General features: G+C 36.2%; 1 protein-coding gene across 3 annotated transcripts in view; it reads left to right on the top strand.

Moving 5' to 3' along the window:
• The window catches only part of PARP8 (poly(ADP-ribose) polymerase family member 8), a 146,109-nt gene that overhangs the window by 94,201 nt on the left and 30,998 nt on the right, over positions 1–20,910 (top strand). For all 3 annotated transcript variants that reach the window (XM_037530367.2, XM_037530366.2, XM_054688285.1), the window contains 7 exons: positions 6,455–6,515; positions 6,927–7,017; positions 12,752–12,818; positions 15,789–15,914; positions 16,389–16,953; positions 18,411–18,461; positions 18,558–18,653. In XM_037530367.2, the coding sequence (XP_037386264.1) occupies positions 6,455–6,515; positions 6,927–7,017; positions 12,752–12,818; positions 15,789–15,914; positions 16,389–16,953; positions 18,411–18,461; positions 18,558–18,653 (1,057 nt within the window). The remainder of the gene's footprint in view (positions 1–6,454; positions 6,516–6,926; positions 7,018–12,751; positions 12,819–15,788; positions 15,915–16,388; positions 16,954–18,410; positions 18,462–18,557; positions 18,654–20,910) is intronic.

Below are 20,910 nucleotides of genomic sequence, written 5' to 3'. Positions count from 1 at the left end.
GATTTTTTGAGACTTGAGAAAGTTATCCTGCCTAACTTAGGCCTACCGAGACACACAGCTCCTTTTAAAAATACAAAAATCGGGGGCCTCCCTGGTGGCTCAAGGGTTAAGACGCAACCTATGAAGCTATCCACAGCCACTGCAGCACGAGTTTGATCCCTGGCCAGGGAGGTGACCCACCCACCCACTCTCCTGACTCACCTGCTGCTCCCCTCAGCAGTGTATTTCTGCCTGTTCTGTTCCCCACTCTGTCTCTGGTGAATACTCTCACTGCCCCACCCCCAACACTTCTGCCCTGTACCCTAGTTCTTGTATGCATAAATAAAAAAAAATTTTAAAAAATACAAAATTCGGGGAAGGGGAAAAGCCAGGGCGGATCACTTTAATTGTCTGGATTTCTGGATTTCCACTTGTGGTGGCCAGAGGAACTTCTTAGATATCTTTTGCTTCTCCTCTGCTGACATTGTAAGGTTACATTTCCCTGCTCCTTTTACTGTTAGGTGTGGACACATAACTTGTTTTGGCCAGTGAAATGTGAGCAGCAGTGCTAGTGTGTGAGTTCCCATATCCCCCGAACCCTCTTACTCTGGGTCCTTTAGTGGCTATAATGAACAACAGAGCAGTCCCCCATCCACCCTCACCCTTTATTCCATAGCAACCTGGTAGTGTGAGAGAGAGAAATCTTTTCTGGTGTTAAACCACTGAGATTTTTGACAGCATCTGTTACCACAACATAATATAGCCCACGCTAAAGTATGTCTTTCATCAAAAGATTTTGGTTGGATGTTTGTCGTACCCTTTCCAGCATTCGGATTCTCTCCTAGTTGCCTCTATAGCCTAGAAGAAAAACAGCCTGACTCTGGAAACCATGGGAAAGTGATGACAGGAGGCATATAGAAGAAAGGAACCAAGAGGAGAGTGTTTTCCAGAATCATTGGCACATAATCAGAATGTAAACTTCAGGTGCCCAGATTGCAGAGACTCATCTCTACTCCCAAGGCCTTTACTTTCTTCAAGCGAAACTGATTATTTTTAACCTGAGGGCAGAGTTGTAGCAACTGTTTATACTGTGCTTCTTATGTCCTTTATTCTCTATGGGCTTCCTTTCCCAGCTAAGCCCAATTTTTTAATTCTTTTCAGTCCTTTAGAGACATTTTTATCTACCTCAGTACTGTCTTGCCAATGCTTTCATCTGCCAAGATTTCTTCCTGACTCCTGAGTTTACATGTTTCTTGGCCCATTCACAAACATCTGTCCCACACAAGGCAGAAAAGACATGTTAGTTAGGCATGCAGAGATAGACATACAAGCTGTTGAGTTTCAGATGTCACGGAAAGGTGTTTGTTTCTTTACAAAATATACTTCCTTTCAAAATACAACTGACCAGTTTTGGGTTTTTTTAAGTAGAAACAATAAAAGTAACAATATAAGACTCATTTTCCAAGGACCTCTGATATCACTTCATTTATGGTATAATTTCCCAGTTAATAAGAAAAAGCTAGGCACCTACATTTTTATAACCAGCACAGTCACTGGTAAATGTTACCACATACCTTTCTAAAACATCACAACACTGTAATGAATAAGCTGTGCCTCGTGCATAGAGAGAGGATCAACATAGGTGGTCTTCATAGTTAACATATTTTGTGTGTGGTGTCTCATTAGAAGAGGATGTTATCTTGATTAGTATGAATTGCCAAGAATTCTAACACATCATGTCCTGAAAAATACATATTTTCTTCATATGTTCTTAATGAACTAGTTAGTTCACATGTAAATATCAAAAATCAAGTGTCCAAATTTCAGGATACATTGATTCAGAGAGGAGTTCACCTGAAATTGGAAATTTCATAGATGTCTGGACAGAAATTTATGGAGTGGTTCTTTTCCCTCGGCTCCAAAGTGAAACAAATGCATCTGATCATTTTCTGTGTTGTTTCTCTTATCTTCAAAAAAGTATTCAAGTTCAGTGTGATGTGATCTTTTCACAGTGTAAATAAAGGCAGTGCATTGAATAATTTTGACTTATTATAAACCCAATACAGCATTCAGAACACAATCAGATATCTAACTACACAATTCCAGTTGCATTCATATTTCAAGCATTCAACTTGATTCTGCATTTGCTATTCATAAGATCCAAGGCTACTGGAAGTTATTCAGATATAGAAGCAATCCTGATGACTGGGTCGCTGCATCTGGACAAACTGTAATCACGCTTTGTAATCTCACAGCGGGAAATGTGAAATTACTGGCATTATATAAAAAGACCATCACAACGGAAATTGGTTTGCATATATGCAGGGTTGTTGTGAATTCTTTGAAGTGTGGCACAAAAACAAAAGTGTAACTATTTACAGATCTACACCTGCAGATGCAGTTAATTGCAAACCTTTAATGCCTTTTCTCAACATTCTGTATCCGTGCTCTGTTGTGGAAGAAGAGCACTTGTAACTGCACCTCTCCTTTTTTTTTTTTAAACAAATTGATAGTGTTAGAGATTGGGAAGATACTTTTAATCATCAAAGCCCTGAAGAAATCATATAAAGTCACATATTGAATGTTACATCTGAGATTCCTTTCACTGCCTCTCTACATACCAAAGTCTTGCAATTACAAATCCTATAAAAGTTATTATCCATATGAAATTAGCAATGAGAGAGAAAAAAGTGCACTTGATGATGAGGAGGATGTGGGAAATTTTCATTGTGATAACCTGGTTGGTGTGATAATAAATTGTTACAACCTTTTAAGATAGAATAATATAATTACACTATTAAATCACTCAGTAATTCTAGAAATTACTCCATCAATATTTATAGTATTCATAAACTAGAAGTAACCAAATGTTTCAATACGTAATTTTATTTAAACAAAAATAACCATTTAAATTTATGATTTTGAAGAATATTCTATAATATGGAAAAACACTCATCATAGAGGCAGTGAAAAAGCAGATCAAAAATCTTTGCATACTATATCATCTATAGATATATATGAAGGACTCTAAAATGAGATATAAGCAAAAAGAAGTATCTCAGAGGTGTGGTATTATGTTACTTTTTGTTAGTTTTTCTCTCATTTAATGAGCCTATATTACCTTGATAATCAGAAAAGCAGATACTTTTGAACACATTAATAACATTTTTTATAAAATAGGTTTTATCCATAATCTATGGTTAATTACTCTATATACATCTTTGGTTTTCCTATTTTTATTGTACTAAAAACATTTCTGGTAGCCATATTCCTTTGCTCGGTAAACAGTTTATTTGAAACAATTCCCCCAAGATACTAAATGATTATCTATGAGCCTTTTTTTAGTAATAGGCGATTTTTTAAAATAATACACATTTGCTGTATTTTATTTCCTTATTTAATATCCATTTCCCCCAAATTTCTTACACAGATACTTCTAGGTAAAAATTTGCACATCATTGTTAGAATTTTCTTGGGAACAGTTATAGTCAAGGTCTACCCCGCTGAAGCTGCTCTTAAACATCATTAGCATTCTACCGTCATCGTTCTATTAAGTAATTCTTTCTTCTAACATGCCTAACAGTGGATATTTCCCTCATTTATGAATATTCTTCCAATGTTCAGGGTCAGCCTGTTATGACCACGGAGCCCTGGGCCTGTTTTACAACAGCTCGGTAGCTTTTGCTTCTGCTTGTTGGCTTATGTAAATGGTTGTTAAAAAAAAAAAAAAGGGGGAGGGAATCAGTGACACAGATTGTATGGGTCCTGAAAAGCCTGAAGTATTTACTATCGTGGTTTATACAAGAAGAGTTGATTGAATCTTGAACTGGAGGTTTAAATGTAGTGCTTCATATATAGCATTATATGAAAAGACCATCACAACGGAAATTGGTTTGCATATATGCAGTGTTGTGAATTCTTTGAAGTGTGGCCCTTACTCTTGTGATAGTGTCTGTAAATTTCATATGTAAATCAGCATATTTTTGTATTCATGTTTTAATATCATACCTGAATTTGGATAAGGGTATAAAGGTTCTTTTTTTAAAAGATTTATTTATTTATTTGTACATACAAGCACTGGGTACAGTCAGAAGCACGGGAGGGTGAGAGAATTCACCAGACCCAGAGCGGGGAGCAGAGCAGGCAGAAGGACCGAAATACACTGCTGAGGGGAACAGCGGGCGGCAGGAGGGGTCTGCGCGCCATGTGGGACCCTCCTCTGGTGGCCGTGGCCGGGGAGCAGCTGGGATCGAACTGGCGCTGCAGAGGCTGTGGGCAGCTTCGCAACCCAGCGCTCAACCACTGCGCCACCGGGGAGGCCCAAGGGTATAAAGGTTCTTATCCTTTATGAATAGTACAGATGTCTTGATGCATGTAATGAAAAAAATTCCTATGTAAACATTTTTTATCGCTTCTTTATGTAACCTTTAGAATTATTAAGTATAATTTCGTAAATAATGAAAATGTGCTCAGTGTTTTGATTTTTTTTAAGGTGAGAATGGAGAAAAGCATAGAAGCTAAGTTATTCATATGCTGCTCTTTTTGATCATATATGTCAAAAAGCATAAAGACTCTAAACTCATTTATTCATTGCATTGTAAAATACACATTTAGTCATTAAAAATGTCTTCTCAACCCAATTAGAGTGCCACCATTTTGTCAATATTTAGTATTATTTGACTATATAATACACAGAAATATTCATTACTCTGCTGGACTTTGTACTGAAACTCAGCTTTGCAGAGTTTTGAAATGAACATGAATTCAACACCTCATGGACTTCTTTGGTTTTTTAAATTTACCTATTTATTTTTAGTTGAGGTAATATTAGGATGTCCCTATAAACTATCACCACCTCAGTGCATCTACTGCTAAATCATCCATAACTACCACCATAATCTAATGTGCTCCCTTCCCTCTTTGTTCTAAGCCTCCCCCTATCCCTCCCAGATTTGGATGCTTCACTTCTGTAGTCCGCTTTCCCCAGGGACTCCTAACCTGGCAGTTTGTTTTCATCTCTTTGAATTCAGTGTCCTCATTAGCACATGAGTATCGAAAAAATATCCTGATCATAAGGCCATGGAGACCTATGAGATCATCCAGTAATGGCTGATCTAGTTTCCAACATATAGTGATAGTTTATGGTTTGATTTTGTTTGTTTGTTTTTTTAGGTTTTATTTATTTTTGCATAGAAGAACTGGGATATAGGCCAGAGATGGAGTGGGGGAGTGAGAGGATTCACCAGAGACAGTGGGGAACACAGCAGGCAGATTTTCTGAAAACACACTGCTAAGTGGAACAGCCGATGAGACAGACGAGGTCTGCTGTGCCATATGTGGGTTAGCTCCCTGGCCAGGGATTGAACTCAGGCCATTGAACTGCAATGACAGTGCTGAGACTTAATCCCAAGGCCACCAGGGAGGCCCAGTTTATTGTATGAAACTGATAAGCACCTACATAAATATGTGTATTCATTGTATGTGTATTCACTCTGCTACAGAGTGATAGGTGAGTTTCTTTATGACTCTGGGCTCAGTTAATGCATATATAAAGTGGAGGTGGTAGTGGTTCTATAGTGTGCTACAATCACATGCTTGTAAAGTGCTCAGACTAATTTCTGGCACATAAATGCTCAGTAATATTTGACCAGTAGCTTTCATCATTTTAGTTGTCCTATAGTTTTATCCTATAGGACATACATGTATACATATCCTATATGTGTATAACATTTGTAACTTCAGATGTTTATAAAAGTATCAAAATATAAGCGTGTATATTTGGAGAATATAAAAATTATTGTTAAAAAATATGGGAGAGGGACACAGATGGGATAGGGGTACTGAAGGTTTGGGGGAAAGAAAAAATAAAAATATTAAGATTTAAAAATATTACTCTGGCTTGAGGTACAACCTGAGCTAAGAGAACTTGGGTCTTTATGATGTCATGATGTCTTCATTTGGAACAGACTATGTATGACAACACAGTGATATTTAAGTAGCTGAGCATCTGGAACAGTTTCAGAACTTCTGATATCCAATATGGAAGCAAAACTGTTGAACCTATTATTATCACAGTAAATAATTCCCCTACCCCTTTTCACATGTCAGAAACTCCATTCTTGCCCATAAAAGCTACTCTGCTTCCTCAGCACTATGGAAACAGCAATCTCAGTAGAAGAGTACTCTACCCCAGCGAACCAGGGATGTTTGGAACTACAAACCAAACAACTCTTGAATGTATGTCCATGTGGGCATGCACACAAAGACAGGCAGATGTGTAGGGTATGGATAGGTGACAGAGACAGCAATCCAACTAGATTGATCTAATTAAGTCATGTCCACAGTCACTTCTGAGCTTTCTGATGAAATCAGAGATGAAAATTAGTGATTGAATTTTCAATTTATCATAAGCTTGCACACACTATCTTGTAAGAAAAATTAAAAAATTGAATTGAATGTTAATCTTTGCTTTCAGGGAATATGGAGCCATTGATGATGTAGATATTGATCTGCATATTGATGTTAGCTTTCTTGATGTAAGTATCTGCAAGAAGATTTTAAAACACTTCTTGGAAGAAATTTAATTTTCATTTCTGTTATCGGTACTATTAGTAATGCATTGTCTTTGGTAGTGATTTATCAAAATAAAGAAATGCTGACTGGTTGAAGAAGTAGAGGTTTTATACATATATATAGTATGTATATATATTTTTATATGGACTCAATTGTACTTCATTATTTCTTAAGTTTTCACTTTAATTTTTATATATGAAAGGCAAAAACTATGAATAGTTAGGCTTTCTTTTCACAAACCAGTATGTTTTGAGGTAATTTGTAGGCCTTAATGATTTATATATTTCTCAAAGTAGCTATTTTTATTTTTCATTTTGGGAAAAATTAAGAATTCTGAAAGATGACTAATTCATCTTTTAAATATACTTGCACAGGAGGAGATTGCTGTGGCTTGGGAAGTGATTCGAACAGAACCTATAATTGTCCGACTACACTGTTCACTCACACAGTATTTAAATGGCCCAGGTTAGTTTTATTTCTCTATTATTTTGAGTGTTAATTAGTTATGCATTGTGCATTAAGCAAAATGAATGTTTATTTTGTAATACTGAGCATATGCAGATATCTTAATAATGATACTAAAATATGTTTGCCTCCTAACAAAGACGGTTCATTGCCAATGTAACTCAAAGAAACAAACATCTGATGTATATGTAGTTGTATAAATTTCAGAAGTTGACAGGTTGCTGTGAAACAAACAGAATAAAACCTAAAAGAGAACTTTGCTTTAGTAGAAGATCAGTAAGTATATTTTGGACTGCCTATAGATTTATTTATGTCTCTGATTAAGAGATTTAATTTTAATATTTATTTATTGTACCTTTGGATTAATAGTGGATTTCACCTAAATGTAACATATGTCTGTTTTTGAAATTGAAAATTATATTTTGTTTTGCAATACTCTAAGCTATAATGTAGTATCTCAATTGGTAGGTGTTTGTACCTGAGCCTATTTTAAATCTTGTGAAAACTGGGTTCAAATGTTTTCTTCTGTTTACTAACACGTGTGTTAGTAATAATCTGCCTTGGGGTCCTCATCTTTCATAAAATGAGGAGTTTTTTGTTTTGTTCTGTTTTTTAAGATTTATTTATTTATTTATTTATTTATTTATTTATTTATTTATTTATACAAGCACTGGGTTCAGGCAGAAGCGTGGGAGGGTGAGAGAATTCACCAGAGCCAGAGCAGGGACCAGAACAGGCAGAAGGATCAAGGTACACTGCTGAGGGGAGCAACGGGCAGCAGGAGAGTTTTGCGAGCCATGTGGGACCCTCACCCAGTGGCTGGGCTGGGAATCAGTGGCTGGAATGGTGCTGCAGAGACTGCAGGCAACTTCACAGCCCAGTGTTCAACCGCTGCGCCACTGGGGAAGCCCTAAAATGAGGAGTTTTGAGTCAGCCTTTTAGGGTCCTTAAAGGCTGGTTCTGTCTACTCTGTTTGTAGCAAAATGCACTGGAAGTTTCTCCAAGTATATAGTCCTTTTACTGGTTTCTTCTGTTCTATAATGCAAGGTTTATATTCAGGCTTGTTCAAGAGCATTTACTAACGGTACCATCATGGTAGCAAACTTCCTGAAGGGTTACTTTTTTGTTAGAGAAATTTTGAGGAAAAATGTGACTTAAAATGAGCGGTGATTCATGGACTATGTATGGTGGTCTCTGGGTGGCGTGCTGATGGGTGTGGTGTGGTAACCTACACCTGAAGAGGTATGAACCATGCACAACATTGTAAACCAGTATCACCTCAATTAAAAAAAAAAAGAAATAAGAAATAAATAAAATAGAAAATAAATTTAAAAAAAAGAAAGCAACAACAGTAAATAAAATAGGTTTGAAATTGGTGGCTAGAATTAGAGCTAATACATCTAAAAAGGAAAAAAAATAATTTAACCTTCTAGAGGAGATAATTAGGTTTTATCCTAGTGTATGATTTGGATGATTGCAAGCAAATAAAAAGGTGAGAAAATATTTCTTAAAGACTGTTTTGCAATCAACATTTATAGTAAAGTGAACTTGCAAAAAATATATGACTAATTCATAGTTTAGAATGACCTAGTTAACAGTTTTTTTTGAGAAAGCATTTATTCCTAGGTTTTGGAAATGTATAAATAACACTTGCTTGAACTGTGATACTTAGCAAGGGCTAATCTGACTATATGTCTTCGAGTGAACAGTAATGATAAGATAAAGCACTTTGAAATTAAAGGTAAGGTCATTTTCATTGTACATGGGGAAATAGACTTTAAATAAAGATACACAATTCTTACGATCCTTATGACTATATATATATATATATATTCAGAATTGCGGGTATCTAGGTCTAGTTTCTGATCCCAAGAATGATTTTAGTTTAAAATAATTAAGATTTAAAAAGTTGTTTTCCTGTGAAACTCATATTAATATCTCTACATTTATATGATCAGAGTGTTAGAATAACTTCTACATATCTGGATAAGCCCTAATTTATTGCTTTCCCAACCTAAGTTATATGACAGACAAGGAAAAGTTAAATAACTTTCACCTTTCTGAAAATACTTCACTAGTCTATTCTGTCAAGTTCTTCCTGCTCTCTTGCCCCCAAAAATAAACTCTGGGAAATATGATCATTTGAGGTAAACATTTAAATAAATTCAGAAAGAAGAATAGACATTTCTATAATAGTTTCTATAATAATTTCTCTTTTTAAAAAAGGTTAAATTATTTATGCATAAAAGAGCTGGGGTGTAGGCTAGAGATGGTGGGAGGGTGGTCGTGGTATGGTGAGAGGATTCACCAGAGACAGAGTGAGGAGCAGAACAGGCAGACTGACTGAAATACACTGCTGAGGGGAGCAGCAGGCGAGACAGGAGAGGTCTGCTGCACCTTGTGGGTTAGTTGCCTGCCAGGGGTCAAACTCACACTGCAGTGGCTGGCTATAGCTTCATAGAGCTGAGACTTAACTCCTTGTGCCACCAGGGAAGCCATGCCGGGATTTGGTTGCAACCCTAAGTGCTCTTTGGGAAGGGACTGAGATGAAGGAAGTGAAGGCTGAGCCTAAGGGAGGGGAGGAGAATCTTCTCCTCTTCCCTCTATAAAGGAGTATTTACTGGCAGTTTCTAGTTTTATATATCAGTGCAGTTCTGTGTTTTTTGATTTTCTGCCTTAGGGCTCTAATTTCAGCTAAATTCATTCCTATTTGTTTATTGCCTGTTTGCTTTTATATATTTTATTTTATAAAATAAAATTTTATTTTCATTTTATATTTCAGTTTATTTTATATTTAAATTTATATTTTATATTTAAATTTATTTTCTGATTATTGGTTATCGGAAAGCCACTAACTTTTAAAAAATTAAAAATGTATAGATTTACAGAAAAATTTACAGAGATAATAATACAGAATACCCCTACATTCCATCCCAATTCGATTAACATATAAATACATTAAATAAAATTAATTATAAGAATTAATTTTATTAATTTTAATAAAATCTGTGTTTTTGTCACTTGGTTTTGAAATATTTTTGGAAGTAACATCTTGTTAGCTCTTTCAGCATATTCCAAAATTTTGTTTTTTCAGATTTTAATGTCAGTCCTAGAGACATATTTGTAACATATTTTCCAGGAAAATGTATCATTTTGATAAAATATTGACACATTCTAATTATTGATAGTGTAAATTTGGTATTATTAACTTAATGGTATTAATTTATATATTTTCAGTAAACATTTATATCTTATATTATTTCCTGCACTGAAGATTTAGGTTTTTCTGGTGCATTTTGGATTTTTCTACATTTTTTTTTTTCTTTTTAAGCCTCATCCCTTTTGTTTCTCTGCCTCCATTTTTTCTTATCTTTGGTGAAGAAACTCTTCATTAGTCTTTCCAGAGACATTGTGTGTTCTAATTTAGTCTTTTCTTTAAAAGATAATTTCACAGAGTTTTCAAGATCTTAGGAGTTTTCATCAGTTTTTCAGTTTCTGTAACCTTTGGTTTGGGACAAATGGCATCGAAGTGATGTGCACTTTCCCCACTATGTGTAAGGATTGGAATAGTTTCAGAAAAGGAATTGACTTATCGGTGATATCAGCAAAAGTTTTCTTTGCTCACAGGACACACGAGCATGAGGCAACTGGGGATATAAACCTGTTGTAGAGTATGGTTTATGTGTGGTCTGTCGCTGTCCTGTTAGCAAAACACTCTTTGCTCTAATTATCTGTCATCTGACTGTTGCTGTGAATGGTGCGGTCTGTGTTCCTGTCTAACGTCATCCTAACTGCCATCCCCTTTCACTTCATTAAGGCACCTGTACTATTCATGTCTCTCTCTTCTAGAGACATCAGTCAACAAATATTTCTCTCATCTTTCAAACAAACCCCTGGTGACCCAGATTGCTCTTTAATTAGTACTCTAATACTCTGTGTCTATGGACTATTAATTGTCTTCCTTAGCATTTTCTCTATTAGCTTACTTCATTTTCTTCCCTCTTTATTCTTCTTGAGATTTGGGACTCAGCATTTCACAGATGCTGCTCTTGTTATTGTCACCCATGACTTCACTGTTGCCTAGTGACCCCACAACTTACATGACCAGTGTTGAATCCTCATCTTCATTGACTCAGCAGCATTTGCTAACAGTTGTTTACCCTCCCTTGAAAATCTTGTGAATGTGTGTGCAGATCAGCATTCTGGAATCATTCACCCTCCTCACAATTCCTCTTTATGGAGCCTTCTTTGCTGACCACTGGTTGCTGGAGGTCTTAAGGCCTTATCACTAGACTTCTCTCCTTCATCCACATCCACTCAGTGCTTCTCATTTGATGTCATGTCTTTAAAGATATAGCTATTTGGGCTGTCTTAAATTTATATCTTTAGCACATGCTCTCCTGTGAAGGCCTAAAAGCTAGATTTCTCTATCCAGTTGTCCCTTTAACTTTTCCTCTTGTGATAGGTAAGTATCTCAAAGTTGAGTTATCCAAAGTCAAGTTGCTGATCATCCTTACCTCCCCAAAAATGTTCCCCCTGTAGCCTGTCACATATCAGGAGCATTAAGTCCCATCCTGCTTGTTCAGACCCAAGTCCTTAGAGTCAGCCTTGCTGCCTTTATTTTTGATACTTGAAGTCTAGCGCAGCAATGAAATCTCCCAGAAAGTATGAGTCCAAAATGCTCTTCACTTTTACTGGCCCAACCTACTGTATCTCTTCCTCAATCCCTATAAAAAGTTCCTGACTCATTTTCCTACTTCTGCCCCTGCTCTTTCCACAGACTTCTGTGCTCCCCACAGTTCTCTGAGCTCATCTCCTAACATGATCTCATCTCCTGTTGTCTTCAACTCCACTGGTCTCCTCTTGTTCCTAGAATATTGAAATCCATTTCTTCCTCAAGAGTGCTGATCTTGTTTTCCCTCTGACTAGGACACTTTCCTGCCTGCCTTTCTTCAATCTAATACTGAAACCTGTGTCTGTATAACGGTGCCCTGCCCCTCCATTTCCCAGGAAACTTTATCACCATGTGGCATTCTGTCTCTTATCTTACTTGTTTTTCGTCTGTCTCCTCCCACTAGAGTCAGGCTTCATGGTGGTAGGGTTATTGGTGTGTGTTTTTTATTAACGGTGGGCACTTACTAAATTCCCTTTAAATCTGTGAATAATGATAATCAATTGACTTGGAGAGATTATTAATTTCATAAATATCATAGTTATTAATTGAAGAAAATGTATATGCTTGGTAAAAATGTGAAGCATATGACAGGATATGCAGTGTACAGTAAGTTACCTCTGCTTTACTTTATTCTCATCCCTCATTGTATTCTAAAAAAAAATAGGTAGTTATAAAAATGTTCTTCCATTTAAAAAATAGTATGCAAACTGCCCTTTAGATTTCCACTTATACTGAATATAAGTGGAAAGTCTTCATCATTGCACACATATGCATTTACATAATATATTGTACATTGTTATATAATATGTAGTGACCAAGAATGATCTCCAGAGTCTCTCTATGTAAAACATAAATACCCACGTGTAGCACTGTGCGTGTACGCTTTTTAAAATGTGTGTATATTATATATTATGTGATACATATTTTATAACTATCATATTTATAAAGCATATTACATAAATGCTATATACCTAGTAACATATATTACTTATTAGTCTTTTTTTACTGGGTGATGGTTGATTTTCAACATCTTCACTGACTTTTTTTTTCCCCCTGCAGTGCCCACAGTTGATGTCTTCCAGATTTCCACAAAAGAGCGATTTGGATTGGGACATCAGCTAAAAAAGTAAGTCTTCCAAAGAAGAAAAAGTAAATATCTATTAAAGAGAAGTGAATTCTCATTTTGCTTTTTTTACCCCTGCCATTTTTAGTAAGTGCTTTTTGAAGTGAGTGCGTCAGGAGAGGAATTTACTGTGATGCTAAGAGCTGCATTAGTAATTTTTGAGTTCACTTTTAGAACTGGATCCGTTCCTTCTACTTGCCCTGAGTCCACTCTCCTCCTTCCAACACACCTGGGGTGGCTGACTGTGTGGACAGTCTTCTGTGTGACTGTGGCACAGAGGAGGAAGTGGCAGAAGCAGGGTGTATACTGTCTTTAGCTCTTCACTGTCAATTGCCCTTGGGCTGAATAGTCCTGTTGTGCTCTTGCTTTGGCCTTTGCATGAATGGATTCTCTGGATGGTTTCCTCTGCTTTTTCTTTGGGGCTGGAGAGGGCAACAGTCAAGCAGCATTGGCTCTAGTTGCTATACTATATCTTGTTTCCACATTTTTACCTTTGAAACCTTCGTTTTATAAATAAACCCTTTATTTCCTGTTTGAACCCTGACAAATATAAGGATCAGTTAATCTTTGACAAACATAAAATTATGTCATTTAAACTGACTTTTCATACTTAGGGGGTGTACCTCAATTAGCCACAGTCAAATAATTACTTACCAAAATATCAGCTTGGAGAATTTGTATTTATAGAGAATTAGGAAGGTTATTTATTCTCCTGAATATGCATATTTTACTTCATTTAGATTTATCAAGAGAGATAATTGCATAATTATGTACACATGGTTTAGCCCTCCACAATGATGTAGTCAGCATGTTCACCTTTGTTGTAATTGGGCATCCTGCATTAGCCTTGTTCTAAGCATGACATTAGCTTAGTTCTAAGAGAACACACTGAAACTTTATTTCATTTACAAAATAGGGAGCTTGTGGTGGTCTTGCCTATAGTTATAAATGTAGCAGGAATCTTCACATGTGGCATCAAAGGTCTTACAGATCACCGAGCTCTGGAATTGTCCTACGTTTTTATGACTTGACATTGAAGCAGCCTTGCTCAAATGTGAGTTAGGTGTGGATCTCATTTGAAAGCAAACTTTCTGGCAGAGCCCCAGTGCTGGATGTAACATATTATACACACACACACACACACACACACAATAGATAACAAAATCTTAATCTCTTGAATCTTCTACCTCTAAAATGGTAATTAATATACAACCTATGCCTACCACTTTACATTATACAGTGTATTTTTTTCCAGCTGCTCAGTTTAACATATTTTGAGCCCTTATTAGCAGCAAGGTGCAATGCTAAATGATGGGCATACCAAAAAGGAGTGACTAACCAGGATCAGAATTGGACACAGAATGCCATATGCATTGAATAGTTTTTATCAACTATTTTTTTGTGATTTGTTATTTGCATATTTTGTGAAATGATCACCATAGTATGATTAATTTACATCCATCTCCATACAGTCACAATTTTATTTTAATTGAGGTAATATTAGGATCCCCCCCATCAGGTTTTGCCACCACAGTGCACCCACTAGAGTCCACCACCAGAGTCCATTGTGCTTCCTTCCCTGTTACTGTTCCCCTACCCCTTCCCCCTCTCTGGATGCTTCACTTCTATAATCACCAGCTTTCAAGGGTTGGTTTTCAAGCTTGTCTTTATACTGGGTGGTGTCACTAATATATGTAAGATAAGCATTTTTTTTACTGTGATGCAGAGTTTTAAGAATTACCCCCTTAACAACTTTCACACATACCCTACATTCACAATGCTGCACATTATATTCCCTTGACTTGTTTTTTTTTGTTTTTATTTAAAGATTTATTTATTTATTCATACAAGCACTGGGTACAGTCAGAAGCACGGGAGGGTGAGAGAATTCACCAGAGCCAGAGCAGGGAACAGAATAGGCAGACCAGACCAACGAAGTACACTGCTGAGGGGAGCAGCGGGCGTGGCAGGAGTGGTCTGCACGCCATGTGGGACCCTCGCCCGGCAGCCCGGGATCGAACTAGTGCTGCAGAGGCTGCTGGGGGCGGGGGGAGGTAGGGGCAGGCAGCTTGGAAGCCCCGGGCTCAACTGCTGCCCCACCAGGGGAGTCCCTTGACTTACTTGTTTTATAGCTGGAAGTTGATAACTTTTGGTCCCCTTTAGTCCTTTCTCCCACTTCTCCTCCCCAGCCCCACCTCTGGTCATCCCTAATCTGTTCTCTGTATCTATGAACTTAGTTTTTGTTGTTGCTATTATTAGAATTATTAGATTCTACATATTGGTGAAATCATAATGTATTTATCTTTCTTTTTGTGACTTATTTCACTTACCTTGATGTATTCAAGGTCTTTCATTGCTGTTGCAAATGAGAAGATTTCTTTGTTTTTTATGAATACATGATATTCCTGTGTGTCCTTCTGTGTGCGTGTGTGTGTGTGTGTGTGTGTGTGTGTTTGTAGGTGAGTGGTCTATGCCGAAGATAACATTTGCTGCCCTCATTATTTCTCCAGAATCAGTTTTGCATGGTTTGTTTTTACTTATGATTTTAGTTTTATTTTCTCAGTTTGATGAGGAAAAATATATAAGCAAAATTAAATAAAAGGAAATTGACTTGACTTGTATCAACTAGTTCCAAAAATGTTTTTAAAGTTGCTTCTGGCACCAACAAAGTAATTCAGATTTTTTTTGGCCAATTCAGCTAAAGTTGTTGATCCTAAAAGTTATCCTTATAAATCCTTAGTTTATGAATTCTGTCATTTAATATTATTACTTATATCATAATAATTCTTAATTACAACAGGTCAGACTTTTTTTAATGTTTTCCTACATAAGAAAGCATCTTCTAGATTAGCATCTCACTGATTACTATGCATTTTCTTTCCTTTGATGAGGAGTCCTGTACACAAGAAATGTAGAAATCTTGCACTAAATTGCCTTGGAGTGGTGATAATAGACTTACCTTTGAATTGACAGAATCATGCAGACATTTGTTACCCAGCAGTGGAAACAGAGCAAAGAAAAATCCAATTGCCTGCACAATAAGAAGCTGTCAGAGAAGAAAGTGAAGTCTCCCCTGCATTTATTTTCTACCTTGCGCAGGTAACAGATGGCTTCATCATCATCATCATCATCTGACCAGTGCCCAGCTTTGCTACCCCGCTGGTGTTCCGTTCAGGGAATTCTTTTCACAGTCTCGGCATGTTTATTTTCCTTATACATCCAAGAACGAACTGTGTTAGATGCATTCCATCAAAAACACAGGTGTTCCTTCTATGTTTAGAGTTCTTGTTTTCATAACATGGGTTAAATTTACTAAAGCTTTTCCTACCAAAATGAGTTCATGTAGGGATTGGTAGGGAAGACCTGATCATCTTTTCTTGCTTTTCAGGGAAAATATAATTCAGCCCCTGTGATCATTCTGCACACTCTCTTGATTTCCATTTTAGCAGCATAGGCGGTGTGAAAGTGAGGTGGTATTTCTAGAGGCATTGAGATGATTGAGCCTGACGCGTGTTCTCCATGGTCTGCCATACTCATGCTTCGCCCTGTACTAATTGTTGTTCAATTTTGAAGGTCGCCTAGTTATCCTCCTCCTGGTTGTGGTAAAAGCAAATCCAAACTGAAATCTGAGCAAGATGGGATCTCCAAAACACATAAGCTGCTGCGGAGGACTTGCTCCAGCACAGTCAAGGCCGATGATGTGTGTGCCACCAAGTCCCACAGGACCTTTGGTCGCTCCCTGTCCAGCGACCCCAGGACCGAGCAGGCTGTGACGGCAATAAAGTCGCACAAACTCTTGAACCGTCCCTGCCCTGCAGCTGTCAAGCAAGACGACTGCCTCTCTCTCAAGTCACATAAACTCTTGTCTCGGTCTTGTTCTGGAGATCCACGATGTGAGCACAACACCAACTTGAAGCCCCACAAACTGTTAAGCAGGTCTTACTCCAGTAATCTCCGAATGGAAGAATTATATGGACTGAAGAATCACAAGTTGCTCAGCAAGTCTTATTCCAGTGCCCCCAAGTCATCCAAAACAGAGCTTTTCAAGGAACCTTCTGTGGAGGGCAGGAGGCTCTCACTTACCTCAGGGCTTATTGGTATCTTAACACCATCTTCATCTTCATCTTCCCAGCCTGCTGTGCGTAAATATTTCCATCTTGAGTTCTTGATTGTTAACTAAGGTGCAGTAGAGGGTGTGAGTGTGTGTGTGTGTAAGATCCAGTGGGGGAAAGAATTTTTTTTTTTTTTAAACTTGCTGCTTTTCCTTTCTGGATATTGTCTTGTATTCCAGACATTTGTAGATGGTATTAGAATGTTCGTTTTGATTCTAAGAAAATAGGTGTAGATATTGACTTTCTGTCTGGTCCCAAATTCTTGTCATGGTGAATGCTACCCCAAGATGGAAGGAAGTTAATTAATTGATTTTCCAAAGCCTATCCTTTTAAGAAATCATAGAATTTTAATGTTTGAAGTCGTTTACCTCATCTTTAATTTTCTAGTGCAAGTAGTGGGAAATAAAGCTTATTTGATAACTAAATTAAGGATAATCTGCTTACTGTTTTATATATATGAGAAAAACTTTGCCCATGAACACCATTGCTAGGATTGAGAAGCAACATTTACAGCTGTGTCCTCAGAGCCTCCTTAAAGCTGATCTTATCAAACTTTATAAAACTGAAAACACTTTACCATGAAGCTTCTGGGGGGTCAGGTGGGACTGAGTGATATTTACTGGAAGTAAGTCTTAACAGAATTTACCTCTAGGGTGATTGCTATTGTAGCCACTTTAAAGACAAAGAAACAAGCCTACCTTTTGTATGTTATTTATGTAAAGGAATTGATTAAAAGTTTTATTTGCTTTATTGTGTGTGTGGGCAGGGTGTAGGTATGTATTGGTGGAGGGTCGTATTTAGCTCTTAACCTTTAATATGGACACAACTAGGAATAAATGAAATTGAGAAGTAAGATGCAGTTCTCTGAAAGCTTTGTTGGTCTTATATAGATTTATCTCTAAAATTATTACCATAAAATGCATTTGTGTTAAGAAAATGTATTTGAGTATATGGATAATTTTTTAGGTGGATAACCTTAAATCCCATTTCTTATCAGCACTAAGCATTACAGACATTTAAAATAATGTTGAAAGGTTACATAAGAGAAAGTGCCCCATAATTGCTTCACCTAAGAAAAAATAATTTCGGATAGTCTAAAAAGAAATGTCTTTACATCTCTTAAGGGTTAAGCCTAGTACAAGACTTCAGTATTATATCCCATTCACTAGCAATCATTCTGATTGTAAAACAAGATTAAAATACTCTAAATTAGGAAGTAGGAACATTTGATGATGAGTAATAGAGGAAATGAGTTTTTCTGATGATGTAAAGATATCCATCATTTTACTAGAAGATCATAAATTAAGAATGCTATTGAAAGATAGCAATAATAAAGAAATTCTAAAATCTTGATGTCACAATCAGTGAGTTAATTAACATTACAAGTGATCCTTTAAAAGATCTTATCTGTAATTCATTGTTGCAAAAAAAATATGTATTTTCCCAATGAAAAAATTTTCTTCTTTTACTTTGCTTTTTATAGCCAAATGGTGCCAAATGCATTCCAATACGAGACCGTGGCTTCCTAGTGCAGGTATGAACTGCCTTCCCCCATCGTTGCGATATTTTCAAACTTTTCCTGAGTTTGACTTATTTTGTTTTTCTGTGTTTTTCCTTTATTTTTTTACAGACTATTGAGTTTGCTGAACAGCGGATCCCTGTATTGAATGAATATTGTGTGGTTTGTGATGAACCACATGTGTTTCAAAATGGCCCCATGCTTAGAGTAAGTTCTCTTGGTGGATTGTCAATGTTGATTTAGAATATAAATGAAAAGAGTAAGATATAAAACAATTAAGTAAATAACTGCGTTTACAGTAAATACTCTGCACTGAGCAAATTATTTAATATACAAGTGGCATGGTTTTCCTAAAATGAATTACTATTTCAGGAGTTTGTGAAAGAGCAAGTAGTTTCATTTTTGGAAAACATTTCTTACTGTCCTTCTTACATACACCTATATATTATATATATGTCCACCTTTTTATATTTATCCATCTGCATCTGTAGAAATATGCACCCTAAAGTGTTTCTCCAGACTGTATAATTTTAAATGCTTACTGTAGAAAAGAGAAAGTAATCCTTATTTTATCTTGAAAAGGCACACAGTAGCATACGGATCATCAGAATAAAGATTTCCAAAAATGCCAGCTTACTAAAACATGCAGGGCATTATTGAGGGAGTACATGCATTTTGGGGGAAATTATCCAGTTTCAAAAGTCTTTCTTTGCAGTTTCTTTTATTAAGATTAAATTTATAAAACATACAATTTATAATTTTAATGTTATAATTCATTGGTTTTGAGTATATTCACAAAAATGCTGTGCAGCCGTTACCAGTAATTCCAGAAAATATCAATCACCTGAACAGAAACTCTGTAACTGTTACAGTCATCCCAAATTTTTCCTTCCTCTTTTCCCCTTTCAATCACTAATCCATTTGTCTGTCTCTGTGGGTTTATTTATTCAGAATATTTTACATAAATAGGATTATAAATTATGTGCCCTTTTGTTTGTGTCTTCTCTCACTCCTATCATTTCAAGGTTCATTCATCTAGCATGTGTCAGTAACAGTATTCTTCTTTATAGTGGAATAATACTCCATTATGCAGATACGTGATCTTTGCCCCCTCATCATTTCATTTTTGAATGGTTAAGACGTTTCTTAGCTCTATTTTATTTTGAGGAACAGCCAAACTTTTTGACAGTGGCTGCACCCATTTTATGTTCCCATTAGCAATGTATATAATGATCTCACTATATCCTTCACTTTACCATTACTTGTGGTTCCCATTTCTTTATCCCCCGAATTTAGGTACCCCTAGTGTGTGTGAAGTAGTATCTCATTGTGGTTTTAATCTGCAATTCCCTAATGACTAATGAGTTTGTGCTTATTGGAAATGTGTATATCTTCTCTGGGAAATATCTTTTCAAATCCATTGCCTGATTTTTAATAAGGTTATTTGTATTTTTTTTTATTTTTTAGTTTTTTAAATTTTATTTTGTATATATTTTACATCACATCATTATTGAGTTTTGCTTTCTCCTCTTAGGTGTAGTACCCATGAAATTCCCACCACCAATTCACCTGTGACCCATCACCATAGTCCCATGTGTTCTTCCCACCCCTGTTTTGATCCCTCTCCTTCCTCTTCCCCTATAGAATGTCTCTGATTTATAGTTGCCTATTGATTTTGAGTTTTAATTTATTATAATTACTTTTTTCCCCTGATCCCTTATTTGTTTCCTCTACATCCCTCCTATAAGTGAAATCATTCGTTATTTTTCTTTTTCTTTCTGGCTTATTTCACTGAGCATAATAATTTTTTTGGTTGATTGTGAGAATGCTTTATGGTTGTTGAATATTAGATCCTTATTAAGTATCTGATTTGCAGATATTTTCTCCTATTATGTGAGTTTTTTTCACTTTCTTAATAGTTTTCTGTGACACACAAAAATAACGTTTTAATGGAGTCTGAATTTATCAATTAAACCACTGCCTAGTTTAGGCTCATGAAGATTTACATCTATATTTCCTTCTAAGAGTTTTGTAGTTTACATTTAAATCATTAATAGTTTTTGAGTTTTTTAAAAAGAGAAAAAAATAGAGAAGTTTAATAATAACATGTATATTTATATATATGCAAAAGACCCAGTGTGACTGAGTAACTCAAGTTAAGTTTTGTGTATGGGTGTGAGGCCAGGTCCAGATTCATTCTGTTTTTTTTTTTTAATTTTATTTTATATATTTTTAACATCATTTTTCATTTTTGCACAACGTATGCATTTTCATCTTGGTTATAGTCCCCATACAATTCCCATCTCCCTTATTTTCACCCTAATCACTCCCCCAACCGCCCCGTAGTGTGTCTCTGGTTTATAGTTGCTTGTTGATTTTGATTTTTACTTTATTATAATTAGTATTTTTTTCCTGGTCCCTTATTTAGGTTTTCTAAATTCCTGCTCTGAGTGAGACCCAGATT

Source organism: Talpa occidentalis, unplaced genomic scaffold (genome assembly GCF_014898055.3).
Source record: "Talpa occidentalis isolate TD23 unplaced genomic scaffold, MPIMG_talOcc4v2.1 talOcc4.6, whole genome shotgun sequence".
In the NCBI taxonomy this organism is placed as follows: domain Eukaryota; kingdom Metazoa; phylum Chordata; class Mammalia; order Eulipotyphla; family Talpidae; genus Talpa; species Talpa occidentalis.
This window is presented reverse-complemented; position numbering and strand designations above follow the sequence as displayed.